The sequence below is a fragment of the Mytilus galloprovincialis genome, chromosome 2 (assembly GCF_965363235.1).
Source record: "Mytilus galloprovincialis chromosome 2, xbMytGall1.hap1.1, whole genome shotgun sequence".
Lineage (NCBI taxonomy): Eukaryota > Metazoa > Mollusca > Bivalvia > Mytilida > Mytilidae > Mytilus > Mytilus galloprovincialis.
Genome location: NC_134839.1, coordinates 36,307,924 through 36,329,990, shown reverse-complemented (window position 1 = coordinate 36,329,990; position 22,067 = coordinate 36,307,924). Strand labels below are relative to the sequence as shown.

The 22,067-nt window shown below is 32.1% G+C and overlaps 2 protein-coding genes and 1 long non-coding RNA gene across 5 annotated transcripts in view; 1 reads left to right on the top strand and 2 right to left on the bottom strand.

The window, feature by feature from the left end:
- The window catches only part of LOC143063498 (uncharacterized), a 32,972-nt gene extending 30,005 nt beyond the window's left edge, over positions 1-2,967 (top strand). For all 3 annotated transcript variants that reach the window (XM_076235691.1, XM_076235690.1, XM_076235692.1), the window contains exon 4: positions 221-2,967. In XM_076235691.1, coding sequence (XP_076091806.1) covers positions 221-891 — 671 coding nt within the window. In that variant the 3' untranslated portion in view covers positions 892-2,967. The remainder of the gene's footprint in view (positions 1-220) is intronic.
- A 5,416-nt stretch (positions 2,968-8,383) lies between these two features.
- On the bottom strand, positions 8,384-14,166 carry LOC143063497 (uncharacterized). The gene is made up of 3 exons (XR_012975018.1): positions 13,127-14,166; positions 9,825-10,022; positions 8,384-8,570 (listed from the first exon to the last, which is right to left on the bottom strand). It is a non-coding gene; the product is annotated as an uncharacterized LOC143063497 (long non-coding RNA).
- Positions 14,167-16,505: 2,339 nt separating this feature from the next.
- Positions 16,506-21,966, bottom strand: LOC143063496 (kielin/chordin-like protein). Its single transcript, XM_076235689.1, has 4 exons — positions 21,867-21,966; positions 19,837-19,894; positions 17,614-17,820; positions 16,506-16,715 (listed from the first exon to the last, which is right to left on the bottom strand). Exons 2-4 carry the CDS (start codon positions 19,865-19,867, stop codon positions 16,558-16,560), a joined length of 396 nt encoding a protein of 131 aa, XP_076091804.1. The 5' UTR covers positions 19,868-19,894; positions 21,867-21,966; the 3' UTR covers positions 16,506-16,557.
- Between the last annotated feature and the right edge of the window lie 101 nt (positions 21,967-22,067).

Sequence of the window (22,067 nt, the reverse complement as noted above, 5' to 3'; positions counted from 1 at the left end):
ATGCAAAACCGAGCCATATCTATAAATACACAATTTGTGATTTGTGCAAAATGAGATCTGACCAAGATGCTTTATATGTTGGTTATTGATAATCAGACTTATTCCTTCGTTGATAAGACAGTGTAACCGACCATTCTGGACACTCGTCGTTAACTTTATTTTTAGCCTTTATGTTCTCACTGAATATATATTTGATGTTTCATTTTGTGTTCTTTTATAGTGAAATTGAGAATATGTCAAAAACCTCCTCAACCGGGAAACTGTGGCGCAAGATGGGTACGATGGTATTTCAATACTCACATTCAAAAATGTAGCTGGTTTTATTTTCAAGGCTGCAGAGGAAATGAAAATAACTTTAAATCAAAGGCTGAATGTGAAAGCGAATGCATGCCTAATCAACAGACTAATGTTATACAGAAACCTATTATCGGCTTAGGTTCAAATGAACCTGTGGTGGTTACACAACCAATAAAGTCGCCTGACTACTCAAATTATATAGACAGAGGTTACTTAGTCAGATCACACAAAACTAGTGGTGATAACAGAGAAGTTAGGCGAAAACGCAGACTTGAAAAGAGGCGTCAAAAACGCATGCGCAAATTGATGCGGAAACGCCGCAAGAGTATGCGTAGTAAAAAGCGAAGACGCGAAGGTAAAGTGAAGCCAAAAGGAAATAAAAAACGCAAGAATAAAAATAAGAAAAAGAAGAATAAACGCGGAAGACGTGGTAAGAAAAACAAAAATCAAAAATCAAAAGGTGAAAAATCAAAAATAACAATCATTCCAGGAGAAGATGATGATATTACCACCACGAGTGATTTAATGAACAAACTTGTTTCACAAGAGATTTCCAAGAAGGACAAAAAGAAGGAGAGAAGAACAAAATCATAACATTAGTGACACTATTCATTATTGCATTACTGTGGTGTTTGTTTTATTGATGTCTTTTCAGTCTTTAACAGAGTTAAAACATAGCGGTAAAGCGGGTTCCAGAAATGAAATAGCGTATGCTATGACGATGTTGAAATAACAATTCAATAATTCTGAAAGTGAAAATAAAAAAGTATTTCTTTCAGGAGACTGGTCATGCAACTTTGTTGCTTGGAAACCAAAAAAACAATCTGAAATCATGACAAATATTTCTTACCACGTTTCCATTCAGTCTTTAAAGATTTCGTAGTTCCACAACCTTCAACCTTTACAATTTTTGCATCTTGTTAATTATTATTAAATGCAATATTTTGTAGTTTGAGGTATATAATACTTTGGTACTTTTCAGCAAAAGTCAACAAATTTGCAAAGAGGTTCAACAAATAGTGATTGAAACACATATATATTGTATTCATCATTCGTTTCGTGATGTTATCAAAGCTTGCTTTTGTTATGAATGCAAGAACAATACAGATAGGGTTGATATTTATAGGTCCATAATGCACTAATAGTTTAAGCTATCATTGTATATAGATTTATTTTTACTGTAAATATTTCATTTTTGAGTTATTTTATGTTACATAATGTATTTTCTTAAGATGTCAATAAGTGTAACATATCGTTGAGTAAAACTATATGACTCATGATATATATTCTGACCAAAAACTATGCTCCAAATGCCTCTTTTTGGTTGAATACGTTCTTTCTATATGTTTATAGCGCCATAGTGACATCAATGCTGACCTTTCTGCACTTAAGTGTTCAGATTATTATTAACCTGTTCAGTTTGTAATTAAAACAAAATTTTGAGACGCTTATATACATTTACTATTTTGGCTATTTCAGGGGCCACGTAATTGCTCTTATTGTACCATCTATTTTTCACTGTTTTATTAATATCAACTTCTTATACTTTCACTTTATTTAAAACCCTTTAGAAACATAATATTAATGGCATCAGTTTATAGAATGTTCAATTTCGTAGTGATGAAGCACTATGAAAGATTTGATATGAATGAATTTATGGAGAACATCTTATTATACAACATCAGCGGTAGTTTTATAAGTCTATTACCAGATTTTTATAAAAAACGAAAACACGATTTTTAGTTATCTAAATATGGAAAAATGGTAGTTGGGCGTAAATCATCCCAAAGAGCCAGAAGAAAGGAAATAAAAATATTTGAAGGTTAGCAAAATGCCTTCAATAACCTACTCTTTATGTTAAACTCTATAAATATGTCTTGCGTTTCTACTGATCTCACAAAACAGTCTTTGTTTTCTTCTGAATAAGAAAATCATTAATATAATTTCTGTGAAAAGGAAATACTTTCTTTAGGGGATACTCCTTTGTTGCTTTCAAATTAACAGATATTATCACAAAATATGATATGAAATTACAGCATATAGGTATCTTATTTCTCTCTGTTTTCAATGTGAAACTATTGTAACATTAATTTGGTAAAAAGGATAAATCAAGAGTTTTGTCAGTAAGGAAAAAATAAAGGAAATTTATCGGTTTTAATTTTTCTTTGTTACTTTTTGTTTATTCATTTTACAACATCTTAAAACTTATCTCTCGTTTTCTGAACCAAGTTAAAACTTTCGTGGGAACATAAATAACATGTCTAGCAATTTTGTTCTTTAAAGAAATATGACTTTTTCCGGTATAATGGTAAATTTGTTTGAGTGAATGTTGCAAATACCTTAATGATTTACTGGTAATGCTATCAAGTTTACACTTAAGGGCCTTTTACTTTTAAAAGGCCTTCACCTGCCGAGAAATCTTATTTATTTTTAGTTATCAATACGTTGCTTACCATTGTTTGTATGTAAATAATAATATGTTTAAAAAGTTGACCTTTTTTGTCTGTTTTCAGGGTACATGTATTAATTAAATATCTGAATTTGTGATATGAAGTTTTGACTTGGATCATCTATGTTATAAAAATTGTGAAACTTTGCATAATAATAATCAAAACAAAAATTTTCATTGTATACTATTTGAAATGTAAAATAAAATAAAAATAAGCCAAATCTCAAGTTCTTTTAACAATGAAAACAAGCACAAGGCTCCGTTTTGAAGAGCGTACTTTGACCTATAATAATAAATACTTTTACAAATTATGACTTGGATAAAGAGTTATCTCACTGGCACACATACCAAATTTCCTTATATCTATTTGTTTTCAAAGGGAACACTAATAGTCTGATTAAAAAAAAAAACTTACAGGAATCAAAACAAGATACCACGAGAAAAAGCATGAGAATACTCCAAATGTTTCGGTCATTACTTGAAGTCAAACAAGTTCCCGCAAAGGAGTAGGTCCGGTAAAGACTGATTTTGGCTTCAAATTTCAAGTTAATCTGACGAAATACTTTTGACACTTTTTAAACATTTAAGTGTCTATTTCAGTTGATTCAATACGTTTATGTGAAACATTCTAACTGATTTAGTCATTAAAAAAGCGCCGATTCTAGCTTTGATATGAAAAATCTATCAAATATCCCCAAAAATGTCACTTTTCAGATGATTTTTGTCAAAAATGAAAGTGGCCGCATCCGTGTTCATCCTCAAACTTTATATATGTTATGTGTTATTATCAAATACAACATTTCAATATTAAGAATGAACACAAATGCGGTCACCTTCATTTAAGACGGATGCGGTCACTTTCATTCAAGACGGAAACCGTCTAAAATTTAACTAAAATGCTAAAATTGTGAAGATTTCAGTAATTCAGCATAACTTAATGATGCTAGTGCCCGATACATGTGCATTGTATTGTCAAAAACAGCCCATATGTTTGAAGCAAAAGCATTCTACTTTCTAATAAATAACTTAAAATTTACATTATAACAAGTTTGTGAGACTGCTATATTTTGGGGCCAAAAAGGGGTCTTACCGGACCTACTTCTTTGTATTTCACAATTTCAAACATTTGATGTTATAACTAAAAAAATAATTTTTCATGACGCCAGAAGGTTATTCAACAACAGATTAAGGATATCGGATATTCAATGGATCCCCGAGGAATACTTAAGAGAACGAACGTTAAAATAATTGGCACATATATTCTGTTCAACATCCCATTGTAAAGTCGAGAATTGAACAGCATGTAGCCCAGTTGAAATTTCATGTCATTAACGATAGTAATTCTCAAGCATTATACCATATTGCAGTGGTCAAGTAACAATTACAAATACAGTTGTCACATGTGGAGCAGGATCTGCTTAACCTTCCGGAGCACCTGGCCTTGAAGGCATCAAACTTTGTTCAGTGCTCGGAACTCAAAATTCATGCTCGAAACATAAAATCAAGCAGTTTGATTGGTTGATTTTCGAGTAGGAGTACAAAAACCTGACTCGAAAGTTTTATGACCGCAAGTCCAGATATCACCTCCAGGTTTTGATGGGGTTCGTGTTGCTTAGTCGTCAGTTTTCTATGTTGTGCCTTGTGTACTATGGTTTATCTGTTTGTCTTTTTATCTTTGAAAACGGCGTTGTCAGTTTATTTTCTATCTATGAGTTTGAATGTCCCTCTGATACATTTCGCCCCTCTTTTGTACCTTTATAAGAACAGTTTTACCATAGTGTACCGTTTTAGGAAATCATTCCTTGTCCGCATAGCAAAATATGAAGGAAACATACACATAGACAAATTTAATTTTAGACTATAATAATAATTATTTGTAAAAGTAAAATGCAACATATGAATCATGACCAGTCTATTTTGTTGATTGTTCCCTTGACATTTCACGGTCTTTTAGCAGTGGCAAGCAAATAAACAAAATAATGCGTTGATTATACTAATTCTTTTAGAAGAGGAAAACCTGAAAATTGCATGTATCTATTGAAAAATTAACAGTTTTAGTCATATTCATAAAAAAGCATCGCGCGTAGAAGACAAAACAAGGAACGAATGACATACAAAGTATATATATACAAACGGACAAATTAGAGAGAATCATCACCTTCATTGTCACGTGCAAGATCTTATAGCGTAGGAATACAATCATCAAATAGACCTGTTGGTGACCCTCTGCTGTTGTTTTTTATTTGGTCGGGTTGTTGTCTCTTTGACACATTCCCCATTTCCATTCTCAATTTTATGATAATAATTAAGTACGACACATGTTCGTTTTGTTTACACACATTTATTTTGTATCAGATGGATTGTTGTTTCATGCAAAAGAAAGGCAAACGATACCAGAGGGACATTCACATTTATCAATCTATTATAATAAACCTACAACACCATGGCTAAAAAAAAAAACAAAAACAAAAAAACAACAGGCAAACAATAGTACACCAAGCACAACATAGAAAACTAAAGACTAAGCAACACGAACCACACTAAACACTGGATGTGATCTCAAGTGCTATGACAGAAACAGATCCTGCTCAACATGTGGCACAGTTGTTTTGCTCATGTTGGTTTGTAATAAGTATAATTCGCTAAGTCCATTCGAGAGAAGGGAACGGGACTTTAGTAACGAAATTATGAACATATCTGCTATCATTTGAAAAACGGATATTTCATAACGATTAACAAACTCGCGTTGGTAAAATTTATTAATGGATAATTTTGAACTCTTGGTTTAATAGCTTCCTTATGATAGGAAATACTAGCCCGGGAATATTGTATCAATTAAGATATGCATACCCCGTATGCATGCGCTGTTTGGATATTGCTGAATAAAAATGGAAAATTCACAATTGGGAATGCTGAAATCATCTCTTTTGTCGTAAAGTTTTATTTTTAACCGACCCTCATTGTCAATTCTAAATATAATTCAAGATATAAGGCAGACTTAACTGTATCTTTTGTATCATTTATCTGGAGTTGGATGGGATAGAATCGTTCAATATAGTTACCAAATTTTAAACTATTTAGTAAGAGAACATAATCTATATAGCGGATAGTAAAGTCTAAGTATACTACTTACTTCTTTTCTTTCTTCCTAAGAAGTTCGTGTTGATAAAATGTTGAAAAATTACAAATATATTGACAATCAAGACATCAAGAATATTGATATTATCAGTACAGAGAGTTTTTTTTTAATGAATCGGAGTGATTTTTACAAAATAGAATTACCCCCCCCCCCCCCCCCACAAAGATAAGATACTTTTAAACTATTAAGACCTTCTTGAAAAAGAGACAAATCAATACCAACTCCTTTCAATTTGTCTTTTAGATTGGAATGTGGAATACTTGTTTAAAAGTGTAGAACAGTCAAATGTTTTAATACTATTGCAAGATAAACGAGTCTTAAATTGTAGGTACTCTAAAAGATCTTTGGATTTATTAGTATCCACCTCGATTTACGCCAACTCTAGAATAGTCAGTTTCCTAATAACCTAACTAACAGTTATCAAAGGTAACAGGATTATAATTAAATACGCCAGACGCGCGTTTCGTCTACATATAAAGACTCATCAGTGAGTGACGCTTAGATCAAAATAGTTATAAAGTCGAACAAGTACAAAATTGAAGAGCCTTGAGGACCCAAAATTCCCAAAAGTTATTAGTTAGATATAAATATGAAAACAAATCTTAAGAAAGATATGCAAAGAGAATACCTACTTTTGACTGTTTTTTTTTTTATTATTAATAAACAATTGACATTCTTTTAAGTTAAAACGAACTTGAATTCGTACTATGTTAAACGGTAGTTTATCGATGTTCAAATTCATAAATCGTTTACGAAGACACATAAAGGTAACAATCAAAAACTGAGGAAATAGAATAAACCAGATAACTCGACAGGAAAAAAAACCATCACAGATCCCGGGCTTATAATAATTTTGTACGCTAGATGCCACGACTAGTATAATCAATGACGAACGAATAAGAAATTAATTCAAAAGATGAAATAAATTACAAAAGTGAGAAGTATTGAGAACCCAAATTCCGAAAAGTTTTTCCAAATACAAATAAGGTAAGCAATTCCTAGCGTAAGTTTGTTCTGCTATCCAGGAATTACTCACCATGCAAATCCACATTGAGCAAAAATTTTACAATCTGGAATGAGATGAGATATTTTGACACATACTGTATAGATAATAGTTTACAGTATTTTACTCTTTTTGATATTTTTACTTTTATAGAAAAGTTTTTTTCAACATATCGAGTCCGTCAAACGTGTAAAATTATTTAGCAAAACAATAAAATACCACAGTCTATGATAAATGTCATGTGTAACTCTAGATCACGGTGAATAGAAGAGAACAACTAATATTTTCACCATTTACAGTTTATGTAATGTTGGTTTATGAAACAAACTTTCAGTACTATTAGAGACATATTTGAAAAGGTTAAGATAGGATAATTTTAATACAAAATTGTCTTTAAATATTTTGAAAGACTTTAATATATGAGTCGATAAACAAAGTATTGTACGAACACGCAAGAATAGACTTTATATTAACTGTACAAAGTTCTATAACCCTAATATTACTTAAATTCCAAATATTGTATGTTCTTGTAAAACTTAACATAAAATCGGCAAATTGAAGACATGTCTAAATAAAGGCAGCAGTACTTTTCTGAGGTTCAAATATCGTAAATCTATTAATAAGATACATTTTAAGACATACAAACAAAAACAGAGGGAATTGTATGGATTTTAAAAGTGAGAATATAACACAATCGATCAAGCTACAGATAAAACTACCTTTCTCTTGTCAAATATCTTTAACTGAAATTTTTAGTGTTATATTTAACATTGCCGCAAAAGCGCGAGGTTTGGCTGGCCACAAAACCAGGTTCAACCCACCATTGGTTTTAGAAATGTCCTGTTCCTATGTAAGGTACATGGCAATTGTTATCTTGTGGTTCGTTTCTGTGCGTGTTACGATGTCGTTTGTTTTTGTTGCATTTCAGTGTTTCTGTAGTTTCGTTGTTTTCCTTTTGTGGTTGATGTGTTTCCCTCCGTTTTGGTTTGTACCGGATTTTTTTCTTTCAATTGATATATAACTTTCGAACAGCGGTATACTACTGTTGCCTTTATGTGACAAAAACATTTAAAAAATTGGTTTAAAAAATGGAATAACACTATTTACTTCTATAGAACTAAAGACAAAAACCAAGGATAAGCATCGGGTGTTACCACAAAAAGATAATTGATTTTGTATAGAATATATTTTTTAGAGGTGGAACAACCTTCAAATTGGAAAAAAACTCCTATTTTTAGATGAAAGATGAAAAGTTGTCAAAATTGCAGTTTTGAACCATCAAATACATGTAACGATGTAATCAATCCAAATTAGTCAGAAGCAACGAACTGATATGATATATAACAAAACCTTTCTACAATTGTTCGTTTACAAGCAATTAAGAAAATGATTTTCAGGTTTCAACTGCCTCAGCAAAAGATAGACCTGCAGTGCACGGCCAGTAAACACATAAATGAAACTTGAACTTATAACAAACAAAAAGGAACAGTTAGATTTTGTTTTTGTTTATTTTATCATAATTACTCTGTAGGTATTATGTTGTTGGTGGAGGTATTACATGCACTCTTTTGGTAGCCTATAAAAGCACCTCCTTCTCGTCGACCCTCTACACGTGCATTGGTTACAATCACACTGGAAATATGTATGTTCCTTGTGCACTTTACCGTCATGTATACATGTACCTGCGGGAAAAAAAAATCATACTTATCATACTACTGAAGTAAAAAACTAAAGAAGGAATTTCTGATATTTCTAAAATAAAAAAATAGAAGATTTCCACATTCGTGCATTCACTGTTCATTTCGACGTCACTATGCTTTTATCACTTCGTCGCGTTAAAGGTCAATTGATGGATTGTGGTTTTACATCGTTTGACGTTGTGTAAACCGATGCAACTAATTCATAAAACGGAACTGGAAATTGGTGTATTTGTTGTCAACAAACTTTGCTCGATACTGTCATTGACAGATAAACAACATAAAAATCAAAAATATAATTATGCATGCACATTTGATGTACGTTCAGTCACCCTGATACATCATTGAAGTACACTGAACGGCACAATGTTCTAGCATCGATAACTAAAGGTCACTTTAACACATCATTGTTATACCCGAGTTATGCTGATGCACCAATGACTAAACTTGAACGTCAAATTGATAGACCATTGACCACACTTTTGTAACTCAGAAGCAACATTGATGCAAACTGAAAGTCACACTGATACACCATAGAAGTAGACCGAACGTCACATGGATCCACAATTGATGTTCTATGAAACACACTGATACACCAGTGATAAACAAAAGACGTCACACAAGTGCTGGAACATATTTTCTGTGATATAAATTCCGGTGGAACATATTTCCTATAAAATTTGTTCTGGCGGAACAAATGTCACGCCGGAACAATTTTTTTGTTACAAATACACCATTGATGCACACTGTTCTTCAAACTGATACACCATTGGATTGATAAAGACTGAACGTACGGTGTCCTACAGTCAGAGTTATCATCTTTATTTGGACTCTGGTGAGAAATTGTCTTATTATCAATCATACCATATAGCTTTTTACTTTATGGCATAATCACTGAATAAATTATGTGATAAAACAAAATATACATTTTAAATGTAGTCACTAGACATTTAAATTAAGGTCAACTGATACATGACAGACGAAAACGTAAAACAAAACAAAAAAAACTGTTAACATGATATGGAATATAAAGTTCATCTAATTGTTGAAATGTAAAGCTTCATAGAAATAAGTGGCTGGATTCACGTGTCTCTCATTCTGCGACCTACGTCACACGTGTGTGTATGTGTGTACACAATATTTCTATATACCCTCCATTATGATAAGATTAACTATATTAATTTGACCGCCCCAGATACACATTTCGAACCTTATGACTATTCACGTTCATGTACTTACCTTTACAGTAAGGGCAACCAGAAACTGGAATAATAGGATCCGAACAGTCCACTGGGGGACAATCCCAGTGCATGCAGTATTTTAATTCATTTGTCACTGCATGACATGTTCTACCAAACCGGGCACCTTTTGGCATGGCTGATAAATCTCCCTTATAAACCACACATCTTCTGCTCAGTACACCTGCAATCCCTAGGACTACAGGAGAATTGAAACAAAGTAATGAGGACAGAATTTTGTATTGCATATTCAAGCAATAAATCTAGCCCATTCTTAAGGTTCATGTGGACCATTTGGCTAAAATGGCCGTATTTTCACCTCAAAATTTACCCTGAGTACAGACAAACCTGCGCATCTGTAAAATTTTCAAGGCATAGCATGCCCTAGATAAATAAATTACAAATATGTTTTATGTTTTAGACAAATAAAAACTTACCAGGATTTTGCAGTTCATTTTCTTTCATTCCTCAAGAAGTTGCCAAAATAAACTAAGTTGTGAAACAGGTTTGAGAACTTCCCCACGAGTAATAATTGAATTGAGCTGTATTGATTGACATGGACAATATATGGACAATAGATACGTGACAATAATTGGTGATTTAAACTGTGTACCTGAGTGGACCATATCAAGGAAAACTCAACTGTTTGTTAATTTTATCATCTTCTGCAGGGACGAAAAAAAGAGCACACCAAAATCCAGTTTAGTTATGAATTTTCTAAATCATATACAATACATTTGAATTCTATTTACCTAGGGCATGCTATGCCTTGAAACTTTTACAGATGCACAGATTTGTCTGTACTTAGAGTAAATTTTGAGGTGAAAATACGGCCATTTTAGCCAAAGGGTCCACATGAACCTTAAAGTCATATGAAACCTCAAATTAAAAAAAAAGTATGCATATATTTTTTATTACTTAATAGATAGTTTTCATTATATAACTTATATACTTTTTTCACATTTAGAAGAAGTTTCCTTTTTTTAATTGCTTCAATTCTCCGACATATTTCCGTAAGCATAGTGACCTTAGCGTGACCCTCTTCGTAAAAATCCGGTGATCGCAATACGCTTGGATCTGTTATTAGAATAAACAATTATCTGATTGTACATGTTCAACACGTGCTCAATACACATGATTTTTTGTTGATTGTTGACTACAAGGTGACAATCGGTAAACTTCGGCTTCAAAACACGACATTTAATGAGCAGCCATATTTGTTAAATCTTAACAGACAGAGAGAAAAAAATGACGATTGTACGATATATTTGCGTAAAAAATGATAAAATCGTGCACAGAAGACTAAGTTTATGATATATACATGCATTGGTTCAAGAATTGGATAAACATTATTTTTCACCAGTCACTCGTTTCATATGACTTTAAATATACAATCAAACCTGCTTTACAAGTTTTATTCTAGAAAACGTCCAGGTTCATAGATATTGACTATAGTATACGTTCATGACAGATACAAACGTTTGTCTATCCTACTGACATTATCCTTACATTTACATAACTTGTACGAATTAGGTAAAACACTGTTAAACTGATTATTAAATTGCGGATCCATAAGTTAAGCACTCTTGAATATTATTAATATTTGAGCCGTCTGGTATCATGTCTTATTCCCGATTGTGACATTTAAATCAATGTGTATTGATATGGCTGGTACTTCATGCATAGCAAGAGATGCATATTACTTGATTTATTTCACTTGACTGGGCGGGTTTAAACCGGTTCACTTATGAGAGACCAGTCCATCTATAGACAAGAGTTACGGGATAAACTCATCAATGAAGTGTCCAGTTATTCGTCCAATATCATACACTTAGATTTTTTGGTTTGGATATCTAATAGGTGATTAAAAATCAGTAAATAATATAACGGCAATCATCCTTATCGCACACATCTTCAAATAGACTGTCCTTATGCAAATGTAAACGTGATCAAACGTAAGCTCCCGAACAGTTGAAATAACATTGGTAATACCATGTCGACGCGATCGGAAATGTTCTTTTTTGCAGTTCATGCGATTCCTTCCTGGTCTATATTATCTCGATTTGTATTTTTTGAATGGATGAGATTTGATCACTGGTAAATATTTAACGATATTATTTTTCTTTAAAATAGAATTGTTAATGTATGAATATTAAGGTGAGAGGTATACGTAAATGAACGCCTCTAGCGGAGAACGGGACAATAGGCGTTTGTTGCTATGGGAGTTATCTCCTGTACACCATAACAAATATTTTCAAGATGTCGGAATATATTTCCGCTTCGTCGGAATAATGGTCAATTTGGTGGAAGAGTATTGAATGCATCTCATCAAAAATATAGGCAAAATTGAAGAATGTAAAATGAAATATCTTGTAACAGTTAAACAGTGCTTTCCTCCCATGAAAATGAAAGAAACTTGGCATGTCGTGATGGCCGAAGAGCCACTGAGTTGGGTTTACTAATACTACCTGACCAACTTAAAGCTTGCATTTCAATTATGTTTCTACAAAACTGTTTAAAGTACAAAGAATGGGTCTCGGAACTATTTTGTTTAAACCTTGGGGTAACTGTCCATACATGAACTTACTATAAACCGGTAATCGGCAAAGATCAGAGACTTAAAAAATCGGGAATGTTGAAAAGTTCTACGTGCATACAATTTCTTTTAAAAATCGCAGGACAAGCCATTTCCGTACCTGTTACCTTAAACTCAAGTAAATTTAAGGAAAATATATCGTACAAAAGTTCGGGATAATACAGAAGACAATCACTAATCTCATTGGACATTAAGATTTGATAATTACCAAAAAAAACAAACCAAAGATTATACATGTATAAAATTGAGATAGTGTTAGGGACGACATCAAAAGTTCAATGAAAGATAAAAAAACTTAATTCACATAGTTTTTCACCCCCCCCCCCCAACCCCCCACCTCCCCCCTCTTAACTTGATTTGGGAAAAATTGATTGACCCATATGGATATATGTAAAAATTAATGTCGGATAACCAAATCTTGCAGCAGTTCAACCCCCCCCCCCCCCCTCACACACCAACCCCCAAACTATTTTTTTTTTATCTTACATTATCTTTAATTTGATGTCGTCCCTTATATATCTACAATCTAAATATGTAACAATGAAAATTTCAATGTGCGGAAAATTCATCTATTTTTAATTGTAACGTTACTAAGAGTAAAATCAATGAGTATAAAAATTATTTTTTAAAACCATATATAATTTGTTATATCAGTATTATCAAAAATCTTTAAATCAACTTCAAATTAAAAAAAAAAATAGACTTACCAACCACGAAGCAAATAAACCAGATCTTCATTTTCTCAATTTTTTTTTCTTCTATATCTGAAACATGAATATGCTAATATATAATTTTTAACAGGTGCCGTGCCAACGGAAATCTTAATTTGTCAGTGTTCTATGTTTCTTTTAGTTGGCTAGGATGTTGAAAGATCCTGCTTTCGGGATTTTGGATATGGGCGTTTCAAATGAGTCCAAAAGCGAACCGAACTCATGTTGTTTTTATTTTGTATACACTTGTATTTATATTTACTCAATTTGGAAAGTGCACTTGCCTCATGTATTACATATTGTGCTATCAACAACAAAATGTGTTTTGTTATCGTCTTTGTTTATGTTTGTTTGGATCTTTACAGATGGTTTTGTGGTATATCTATGATGTATGTTTAAGCAAATGTGACAGCAGAATCTATACATAATTGACATTTAACTAATTATAAAAAAGAAGGTGTGGTATGATTGCCAATGAGACAACTGTCCACAAGAAACCAAAATTACACAGACATTAACAACTATAGGTCACCGTACGGCCTTCAACAATGAGCAAAGCCCATACCGCATAGTCAGCTATAAAAGGCCCCGATATGATAATGTTAAACAATTCAAACGAGAAAACTAACTGCCTTATTTATATAAAAAAAATGAACGAAAAACAAATATGTTACACATAAACAAACGACAACCACTGAATTACAGGCTCCTGACTTGGGACAGACACATAAATAAATAATGTGGCGGGGTTAAACATGTTAGCGGGACCCCAACCCTCCCCCTTACCTGGGATAGTGGCATAATAGTACAACATAAGAACGAACTATAAAAAACATTTGAAAAAGGCCTTAAGTATGTCTGGTTCGGGCTCAACGATTTTCAGCAATATATTTATACAATAAACAAATGTAATACATAAAATGTGTTAACTAACTATGAAACCAAGTTTAAGCCATCTTTTTCTCCGCAAATTCATGTACCAATTTCGAAGTATGACAGTTGTTTCACGTTCGTTCCATTTGTTCATATAGTCAAACGTTTTGTTAAATTTTATAGACGTTCTCCTTTTTAATTTACCTTGGAGTATCCATATTGACTGAATGTTCAAATATATCTTTCCCTTTTTTACTCACTTATTTCAAAAAGAAAACTAATAGAACAAATTTTCGAAATTTTCACGCAAGAGATCAAGTGCTGCTTACCATGTTTTATTCAATACATGCAGGCACAAGATTTTTCTCTTACGAAATAAATGTTTTTTTCGGTAATTTTATTTCTAATTTGCAAAAAGGTAGAAACTATTTACCCTTTCCATCCGAAACATTTTTTTTTTTTATAAAAACAAGTAAAAAAAAAAATATTTGAAAAAAAGTATCGCGCATATAAATTAAGGCAACAGAAGTATACCGCTGTTCGAAACGCATAAATTGATAGAACAAAACAAATCCGGGTTACAACCCAAAACTGAGGGAAACTCATTAAATATAAGAGGAGAACAACGACACAACAATAAAATGTTACACACACAGAAACGAACTAATCATTAGACAAAGTCCGATGAGAATAACAAATATAATATGGATGATGCATGCTTAAAATCTTAAAATTTTCAAAACAAAAATATTAAAAACGATATAACAATATAATTGTATTACCTTTTTTCAGAGACGATCCAATTGTTAGAGCTTTGAGACCTCTATAAATAAGATGTTGAATAAAGTATATATACCAGTAAACAATGAATTAATCGATTAGAGTATTGACCAAATATATTGGTTGAAGGAAGTAAAAGTATATATGAGTGCATGCTGAAAAGTCGACTTAATTGCTGACAGCTGCATAAAACATTGAATATATATGTTACATAATCATATGAATATGTCGTTCTACAGGTTTAAAATCACTATACATGTACATATACACAATAATCCACAAGTACAGGGATTTACGACAATATGATTATGTTAAAATGCAAGGGATTTCCGCATTGCCACAACAATGTACGGTCTCAATAAGGATCACTTCCTTCAGTGCACAGTGGTCAAGTTTATTAGTAACTCTTTGTATTATCCGTATAAATAAAAAGGGGAATTGAATTTCAGTTACTGAGACAGTAGCCCACACGAAAAAACTAGCTTAGCGAATGTCTCGATAAACTCTATCATGAAATATGAAAGGAAAAGAACTATCTTACATACATGTGAAAGGACAATTTGAATTTCTTGTTTTGGTTTCAAAAGAACATGTACAGAATAAAGGCAACAGTAGTATATCGCTGTTCAAAAATAATAAATCCATGGACAAAAAAACAAAATCGGGGTAACAAACTAAAACTGAGGGAAACACATTAAATATAAGAAACATTAAATAGAAAAGATAAAACATTTGGTTGAAATCTATTTCCTTCCAAGTTTTACTATTAAAATCCTGAAATTGAATCGATTTGTGTCCGGCCATGTGGACATCGATAACAATTTTGGTAAAAGATTTACCTGGTTGTCCAGTCGAAATGCATGCATATAGTTACCGTTTACTACAGACAATTGTCTATGAATGAAACAGCATATTGCATTGTACAAAATTACAGTATTTAATTGAAATGTGAAGTTCAAAGTTCAATAACTCTAGTACGACCCATCTGCATAATTTTGTTGAGTCGAATTATAATAGAATTATAAAAAAATTAATGAATATACCGAAATCGAAATTCAATATTACTTAGTTAACTACCGTTGTCTCTTATTTATAACTACACATATACTTTTGGTATATGAGAAACTACGCTTTGGAAGAAAAGTATCTTCCAAAAACTGGTTGATCAATTCCTTTTTAAAAATTGCAGTTTTGGAGCTATACAACGAACGCTATGATCAATCATTATTTGATGATACGTTCTTGGTAATTGTATAATCTGACAATACATCGATGCTGATTATGATAATATGAAAAAAAGTAAAATTGAAGATAAAGATGAGGATAGTGGAAATAGAATAAAAGGACTCTCCACTTAAATTTAAGCTACTGAATGGCACTGCATCATTAATACATTTGTAGTTGCACAAGATAATTAAGCAAGATACGTTTTGTTTTCTTTCATAAAGTTTTGAATTCGTCCCCACATGCATATACAAACTAGTTGGTCAGAAGAGGTTATTTGATATACCACAGTTTGCTAAAGAAGTATATCAACCAAATTATACAAACCTCAAGACAGGGGTCATCATTCAATGTTCACTTAAATTTTTTAGCGTTTCGTCTTTGTGCATATTGTCTCCTTTAAAAAGAGATAAAAGAAACAGGACTTCTCTAATGAAAGATAATATTCCCGGACATTTACAATATTAAACGCTTAGCACAAAAATCGAAATAAACAATATCGAATATTTCAGGTTTTATTTAACAATGGTAAATATATGGGTATTTTGCCATTATCCAATGGTTGCCATGCACTCCTTTGGTGGTGTTTTGTCATAGCACATCATCATCGTTGACACCACCGGAGGGCGACACGAGCATCTATTACATCCATCGTCACACTTCCATGACGCACCTTTTTGATACACTTTACCACCATCTACACATGTATCTGCAATAGAACATTTAAAAAGGATCAAAAGTTTGAACAGAAACAGAGACAATAATCCATAATCAGCATGCTAAATTTTACTGGAGGAACATCTGAAATAGAAAGTTCCATGACAATGCAAGACTGAGATTATTAAAAAAAATAATAAGGAAGTCGCAGAGTACATGTTCAATGATGTCCAACTATACAGATTGATATCGAATGAACTTGTGCAATTTATTCATTACTGGAACTTGATCTGTTGTTTATATTTTCTGTGTTGCCGCTGCCGGATTCTCGCATCTGCTACCGACTTCGCAGGCAATACAACACAATCACTGTGATGTAACTAAAGATATGATTTCCGATTTTGTAAAAACATATGTGTTAAATTACCTTGGTTATGTAAAAATCGGATTTTTTTTTATTATCGAAAACAATCACTGTGATGTTACTAAAGATATTCAGAAAAAGCTATTTGTAAAATCGCCTTGGTATTGCTAAAAAAAGATTTGTTTTTAATCGAACAAAATCAATGACTACGAATGAGTTTTCCGATTTGGTAAAAGCCTATTTGTAAAATCGCCTTGGTATTGCCAAAATAAGACTTTTTGTTTAATCGAACAAAAATAATGAATTCAAATGAGTTTTCCAATTTGGTAAAAGCCTATTTGTAAAATCGCCTTGGTATTGCTTAATCGAATAATTTTGCCAAAAATGTTTTAATCGATTTTTGAGCAATGTATAATGTGTTTATCACTTATCAGAAAAGGAAACCATATTTACAAATATTTTAGTACGAATAAACAAAATACTATTGCAATTTCCGCACATTTCCTCGAAAAGTTAGTTTTCTTGTTTGAATTTTATGTTTACATAAGTTAATACATGGTCTCTATCAGAACATTATTGTACCAACCTCTACAATAAGGACAGCCACTATTTGGTTTAATAGGGTAGGAACAGTCAGTTTTCGGACAATCCCACTCAACGCAGTACTTATTTGTGTCATTTATCACGGAATGACACGTTCTATCATACCGGGCACCCTTTGGAATGGCTGGAATAGTTTCACCCGCTTTATAAATAACACATCCTCTACTCTGTCCACCTGCAGTCCCTAGACCTGCGTGAGGAATGGATTGATTATTTCATGATATCGTTAATTTGTCCTGCATTTTCAAACAGCTTATCAAGTAAATGTAAGCATATATAAACAAGGCTAATTTCCATATCTAATTTTCAAAGACGATGTAAGGCTCCCTAACATTGACATAAGCTAATGAAGGATATCTATAATATTAAAATTACGAGGTCCAATTTGTCAGCCGTCATCACGTAAAAACGACGAATCACAGAATTCAACTTTATATATAACTAATATAGTACAAAGGTGTAGATTAAAAATTACACCACTCCAGGCCCTTTTGTTTTCCACGTAATTAATATTGCCAATAATTAAGAAGTTCCGGGTCGAGTCCGCTACCGATACCAATAGTATATTCACCTGTTACCTATTACCTTATCTGTACGTTCCGCATCTGACAGGTGCACCACCAACGTTGTTTTCAGGATTAATATGCTATATACACGGGTCATAACCACAGGGTTGACACTACTAAATTGTCAAATTGTAACCTATTGTAGTATTTTAATTAGTAAGACTTTCTAAGATAACAATACGAATACTAAAAATCTGGACTAAAAATAAGGCGTATAGGTACAGTTTTCATTTTGTTAGTGGGCATGACGTAAAACAGCGAAGCAAAGAATTCAACTGTATTTATAACTTATATAGGACAATGCTGTTGATTAAAAAATACTCCATTCCAGGACCTTTTGTTTTCCAAATAATAAACATTATTGTTTCAGTTCGACGGGTTTAAACAGAAAGACTTGAAAGCAGAGAAAAACTGTGTATCTTATAATCGGCATGACTTTATCAGATGACAATACTAATACTAAAATAAGGCTTGCGCATAGTTATATACTTTAATTCAGTCACGTACCCGTGATATCACGGGTGTGTTCTAGTAATATAAAAAAAATGTGAGTGTATTGCTAACTTATATTGTAACCACACGTTTACATCACTTGTACGGGTTTTGTTTAACTCTGCTCAACTCAAAATCAAATTGTGTGTATTGATAAGTGGGCTATCTTGATTTAGATATTTTATGATAACAGTCGTCTCATCAGCTCGTTTTCATTACTTGAAGTTTTGACTTAATGTTGATTCACATGAATGGTAGTGCAAGCAAATCAACAAACGCATCCCCTGTTCAAGCACCAGGACTTGTTCCATTTGCAGGTCTTGCAATTCCCTACATGATTTGTTGTTTAACGTGAATTTCATTTTCTTAACGGATTATGAGAATTGAACATCTTTAAACGAATACCAGAATTTCAGACTAAGATCATATTCAAATTGAATTTTAAATGTATGAACTGTTCCAATGAAAGTAAATTAAAGGCAACTTACAGTGTATTATAGTATATACAAATTAGTGAATATCAACTATCCAATGTAGCTAGACAATAGAGCTAATGTACAAGACACTCTTAGATTGAGATTTGATAAAAAAAAAAGAAATTTAGAATTAATGATTGTTTTGTATATCTATTAAAAACAATGACTTCATATTCAAAATCGATAATTGCAATGTATCAAATAATGCTATTTGGGTAATGAAAATGATAACCTGCAAAAATGTCACTAAGCGTAATATCAATTGGTTTCAATGTTGTTTTTCAAAACATCTCTATAACTTTTGAAAGAGGAACAAAAGATACCAAAGGGACAGTCAAACTCATAAATCTAAAACAAACTGACAACGCCATGGCTAAAATTGAAAAAGACAAACAAGCAACAGCACACATGACACAACATAGAAAACTAAAGAATAAACAACACGAACCCCACCAAAAAACTAGGGGTGATCTCAGGTGATCCGGAAGGGTAAGCAGATCCTGCTCCACATGTGGCACCCGTCGTTTTGCTTATGTGATAACAAATCCGGTAAATAGTCTAATGCGGTAAGTCATATTCATGAAATGGAAGGGAATTGTAGTTACGACGTAAGGAAACTAGTATTATCGATAACCTTTAAAAGCGGTTCCAACGTAAAAATAACGGACTTACCAAACAAGAAGCAAACAAATATGATCTTCATTTTCCTTTTTATTGCTTTCCTTTTTGTCTAAAACATAAGTACACACATTTAAGTTCGTTCTGTGATAACGGAATGCACTACCTTTACAAATACGATTTTTTTTTATTTATTCAAGTCAAATGATTTACCAAATCTGGGACTTGAATTTCGATTATATTACAAATTACATTACCTAAACGTATATTAATCAAAACCAGGTATTTGTTCAACATGTGCGATGCAGTAAATATGTTCTGTACAAGTTTGTGTATTTGTTTAAATATGTGTTTTATCATGAAAAATATGTTTAAGATAAATAATTTTGCAATAATGTTTGTTACTTTTGTATTCACTGCTTGTATTATAGTTCTTTTAATGTAATTTTGATCGCCTAAGGGTGTAGACCTTATTTCAGGTCGATAAGTCTTTAAATCAGTGATGCGTTTGTAAAAGTCAAGTTGCATCAATGTATTTAAAGCATACATGAAACAGATTGGTAATAATGTATGTAACCTAGAAGCTTAGAATATATTTTAGAAAATGGTTGACACAAACTTACTGATAATTTAAAAAAAAGTTATTCCCCTTAACTTAGGTGTACCTCCTTAAATATTGATAAACCCAACCTGTGGACATTTAATACTTTGTTATATGCAGTGAAAATGACTTTCTCTTGTATACAATACTTTATAATTATACGTAAAGCAAATAATTTAATATTTTTAGTGTAAATATCACGATCTTAAATCAAAAACGTACCGTTATAGGATATTCATAAGATTTTATCCTTTACTATATAGCTAGCCTCTGAAATATTTTTTTTGTAACTGTAATACAGATTACGTTTGTTGTGTTGACGCTATTGACTTTTAATGGGACAAAAAAAAACGTTTTTTTATCACGCCACCAGGCCCCGTAATATATAAAGGAATCTCTTTATAGTTACCTTCAACAGGAACACTCAAAACCAAACAAGCATTCCAAATTTAAAATGAATAAATTAATGAAAAAAATATGATCATTGACAAATCAAAACTCCAGGTTGGGTGTGGTTCGCGTTGTTAAATCTTTAGTTTTTTTTATTGTGTTTTGCAATCTTTTGTTTGTCTTTTGGTCCTCTTATTATTTTTTCTTTTGCAATGGCACTGTCAGCTTATTTTCGACTTATGAATCTGAATGTCATTTTGTTCAGGATGAATGGCTTATTTGTCTTATGTTCAAATAAAGGGGCAGCTATTTCATCATATCAAAACTACACCTAATCCTGACTTCAGTTGAAAAATTCAACATACCCTTAATTGCATATAAGAGCGTTCTGTTACCCTGAAGTTAGATAGTAATAAAACAGGTACTTCTGAACTGACCAACAGGGTAACTGTGCCCTTCTTATACAATTTCATATACTTCTTTATTATTTATAGAAATTTTCATAAAGGGTTCTCCAGTCCAGAAGTTTTCATTTGATATCAAAACTACCTAAATATTGACATCTATGCATAGATTCCATTTTGTCTGAAATATGTACTACCTTCTTGTATGTACACCTTGAGGTTCGATTCGGACGAAGGAGGATTTTACACTGTTGTTTTCATTTTATTTACTCTTGTTTTTATAGATTGACTTAATTTGTACTTTATCGAGAACTCGTATACCAGATACGGTATGTACTGTCTAAAAAAATCATTTAAGTTGGCGGCTTTGTCAAATTTATCGTAGTTTGTGACGTTTTACAATTGGTAACTAGATATAATATGAAAGAAGAAAATAAAAAGAGTTCAAGATGAAATTAAAAACAACTCCTTTTTTTAGGAAAGGCACAACAATTATGCCATGCTATAAGGGAAGCCGGACCAAAGCACAGATGTATGGTTTAAACGATTGATGCAATTTACTTTTGACTTGGTAGTTCCAATTCACTATCATTTAAAGCCTTGCTCTTGAATACACATAAAGAAATACATGATCCAAGCTGTGCTCCAATATTATATTAGCAACAATAAAATATAAAACTTTTACTTACATGTTACTATTAGCTGAAGATGGTTATACTAATTTTTCCTCTCTATTACGTAACTATATGTTTTCTTATATAATAATATTTTTTAAATCCTGGTTTGAAAAATAGACAAACCAGTTTCGTAACGACAAAATGATTAACGAATCTGACGTTTCATGTATGTGTTTTGTCCTTGTTTTATAAAGAAACAAATTAGTCAAGAAA

Coding starts and splice junctions, on each gene's coding strand:
- LOC143063496 (XM_076235689.1), bottom strand. CDS start 19,867: ATGAAGATCATATTTGTTTGCTTCTTGTTTG. Junction 17,821..19,836: donor ATTTGTTTGCTTCTTGTTTG/GTAAGTCCGTTA, acceptor TTCCTCACGCAG/GTCTAGGGACTGCAGGTGGA. Junction 16,716..17,613: donor TGGCTGTCCTTATTGTAGAG/GTTGGTACAATA, acceptor GTTCTATTGCAG/ATACATGTGTAGATGGTGGT.